The 3708-nt window shown below is 35.7% G+C and overlaps 1 protein-coding gene across 1 annotated transcript; it reads right to left on the bottom strand.

Moving 5' to 3' along the window:
* Window positions 1-2014: 2014 nt before the first annotated feature.
* On the bottom strand, window positions 2015-2776 carry LOC139848932 (uncharacterized). Its single transcript, XM_071838613.1, has one exon. It carries the CDS (start codon window positions 2774-2776, stop codon window positions 2015-2017), a length of 762 nt encoding a protein of 253 aa, XP_071694714.1.
* Window positions 2777-3708: the final 932 nt, after the last annotated feature.

Raw genomic sequence — 3708 nt, 5'->3', positions numbered from 1 at the left:
TTACAAGGTCAAACACTATATGCTGTTTGAAAACCAGTTTTGCATTCATGAACAGATAACGTTTTACAAAAGATGAATAGGAAACATTAACATGAGTACATGATACTAAGGTCATTACAAAGCTATTGTTTTGAAAATAACATAAGTTGGGAATGCAAAGTAAAAGTTTCATGCTTGAGACATTTCTAAGTAATGCAGCGGAAGTCTAACACAGCAAGTCTGTAACAGCAAGTCTATACACCGAGACTAGAACAGCAAGGCTAACAGCAGAAGCAACAACGTCTAAACACCTGAGAAATACATGCTTAAAAAGTCAACACGAATGTTGGTGAGCTATAGTTTGTTTGTATTCAGTAATGTAATGTAGGCCACGAGATTTCAGTGCTTCAAACAAGCGTTTCAAATCAGTAATTCAAATCAGTATGATAAAGTATATGTATAACCGTGGGCACCCGGTAACTAGACTTAACGTTTATAACCCCCTGAAAGTACACTTGGCAAGTGCGTATGTTCACGAAGTATTAAACACTCGTTAAATGCTAGCGCGAATAGCCCGAGTGGGGATGTCAAACCCTATGGATCCATATCTAAGATTCGCGTTCACCGGTTCAAAAACCAATGACTAAACGTTACCGTGCTAAGGGGAATGTTTATGCCGTTGTATAACCCACACACATATAAAGTTTAAGTACTCGTGTCTAGTATGTAAAACGTAAAAAAAGCGCATGTATTCTCAGTCCCAAAATAGTTAAAGTAAAAAGGGATGCTATAACTCACAGTGATAAAAGCGGTAAAGTCGGTAATGAAAGTACGCAAGTAGTAAGTCGGTCCGAAAGGTCGTCAACCTAAATCAAGGGTTACTAGGTCAGTAGGTTGTTTTTATAAATTCTAATAGTGCATAAAATAAGTTTAAGTGTCATCGTCATCATCATTCATCATCGTAAAAGCTAAGTAAGTTCGACAAGAATAGAGATTGAAACAATAGGCGTAATTAAGCATCCAAAAACCCAGGTAATTATTATTATAAAATAATAATTAATATTTCGCAGTCATAATATTTCGATTATGACAAAAGTTAAACGTGCGCGCAAGTTCGCGGTTTATTCGAAACGTCAAATAACACTAACGGTTATAAAGGCTTCCAATGATCAAGTTATGTATCCTACGTACGCTAAGGCACGTTTTAACATATAAATGGAAGTAAATCACGTAAATCAAGTTTCCAGAGTATAAAGTAACACAGTACGCACAAATACGCAGTTTCGCAAAAACACAAGGCACAAAAGCAAGTCGAAAAAGCCGGGTCGTTACATTATTGGTAGTTGGATATAAAATATATTAATTAATAATATATAAATATTAATGCTGAAATCTGATTGGTCCATACATCCCATACGCCTACTTTTTTTTTGTCGGATTTTTGAATGACGCCCCCGAGGCGTCAGGGTTAAGGGCGTCAGATTTATTGCCAAATCATATGCCATTTATTTTTTGGGGCTTTTTTTTTTTTTTTTTTTTGCTCTTTTAACGCTACATTAGATTTGGTCTAAGGCGTTTGACTCGATAAGCTAACTAGGCTCGTTAAATTCGATAAGTTGTTCGACTCGAAATAAATTGAGCGAGTTTCCATTTACGTTGTATATTCTCAAGGCCGTAGAGCATGCTGATGAAGATTAGTTATCATTTATTGAACCGAGTATTATTATCAACATTAAGTAACATTCATCGATCTAGATATTACCTTAAACGTTCAAAGTGTATAGTATTTTTTTTCTTCTTTTAATAATCATGTAAATGTAAATATAAATGTAAATATAAATATAAATAGTTAAACACATTTCTAGTTTTTTTTTTTTTTTTTTTTTTTTTTTGGGTAAAGGGTATTCACCCGGTAAATGATATATTAAAGACGCACAATTACAAGAATGTCTATAAGAAAAACGACTCATAGACAGGGAAAAAAACCAAGACGCAACAAGGCATCTACAACCAAACTAAACCAAACGCTAGAACCTTAAATTTGCCATGCTATCTTCAAGTTCCTCACGTGTTGCGACTCCTTGAACTTCACCGACATCAGCTTCAAACGAACCGTACCATGGATGATGTCAACAAGCTTCTTTGGATCACGAGCTTCACCTTTAAACAACCTTGAGTTCCGCTCCAACCAAATGTAATATACCGTAGCACTAAAGAGAATTTTTGTCACCATAACTCGGGCTACCTTCCTTTGAGCAAACGGAATCAATCTTTCAACTATGATCTTCCACTTGTCACTAATACCGGGAATAGTAATGTACCTCTTAATCATATGCCAAACTTGATTAGAGTACATACACTCAAAGAATAGATGATCGTGCGAGTCTTGTTGCAACTTACATAACGAGCACACTAACGGGCCATTATTTGAACCGTTCAAATCCCAAGCACGCATCTTATCGTGAGTCTTAAGTTTCTCGTTCATAAGCAACCAAGCAATAAATGCGTGCCGAGGGATACACTTTGAGAACCAAATAACATGATACCACCGCACTTGAGGAGCATGAGATCTTAAAGTTTCCCAAGCACTTTTAGAAGTAAATTGTACAAAATTACCATCAAAATCTTTCCAACATACCTGATCTTGCTTTGTAACATCTGGGAATGCAACTGTTGAAAGCATCGGGTACTTCTCAATCCATTCCGATGGCCATAACCATGCAGACTGGTTTCGAAGGTCAGCAACTGTAGAAGACTCCCTAAATGAGTGCCTATGTGACGATCGCTCCAAATCCATATGGACGAACACGTCATTCATTGATTTCATTGCGAGGTATTTGACCTCTATGTGATACGTTTTGTAACATTGCATTCGTTTGAAAAGGTATTTCATAAATGAATATATAAATTCCAGGTTTTTAACATGTGATGATTCCTAGGTATAGACAATCAACATTTAAATGGTTTACAATAATACATCTGTTGACAATACAGTCAAAATAAGATACATGGTAATGGTTTGGTGAATGCAAGTTTCTTGTATATAGCATGTATGACTCCAAGCACATAACTTGTATCACGTATGAGCAAACAGCGGAAGACTTCTAGAAACCTGAGAATAAACATGCTTCAAGTGTCAACACAAAGGTTGGTGAGTTCATAGTTTTAATATTACACATAATCCGTATATCAATGTGGATTACAAAAGTTCAGTTGTTTTATTCAAAACGTTTATCATTATATTTTAAATAAAAGGTGGATCACAAGATTTTAGTTGTTTCATCCGAAACGTTTATCAATCGGTTCTACAAAGTTGAGCACCCTGGTAACTAAACTTTAATGTTTATATAATTTGTACCCTTTGTATAATCATCTTAATAATACACGCAAACCAACGTGTACGCTTCTCAAATAGCATACGTCCGTTAAAAGGCTAGTGCTCTAGCTCGGACGGGGATGTCAAGCCCTATGGATCCATATATAACTACTCGCGCCCACCAGTTCTTATAACCGGCAGTTACTAGTTACCAAAGCTAAGGGATTTTCGGTTTAAACTCAGTGTAGAATTTAGTATGTACTTGTATCCATTGCGTTTAAAATAAAGTGCATGTATTCTTAGCCCAAAAATATAGATTGCAAAAGTAATTAAAAAGGGAGCAATGAAACTCACGCATATAAATATTGTAAATCAGTTAGTAAAGCATTTGCATGTATTCTCAGCCCAAAAAT

This window comes from Rutidosis leptorrhynchoides, chromosome 5 (assembly GCF_046630445.1).
Source record: "Rutidosis leptorrhynchoides isolate AG116_Rl617_1_P2 chromosome 5, CSIRO_AGI_Rlap_v1, whole genome shotgun sequence".
Classification (NCBI taxonomy): Eukaryota; Viridiplantae; Streptophyta; class Magnoliopsida; order Asterales; family Asteraceae; genus Rutidosis; species Rutidosis leptorrhynchoides.
Note: the sequence above shows the minus strand (reverse complement) of the source record. Positions and strands in the feature narration are given on the sequence as shown.

Bases quoted from the DNA above. Each gene is read 5' to 3' on its own strand.
- LOC139848932 (XM_071838613.1), bottom strand. From the start codon at position 2,776: ATGGATTTGGAGCGATCGTCACATAGGCACTCATTTAGGGAGTCTTCT.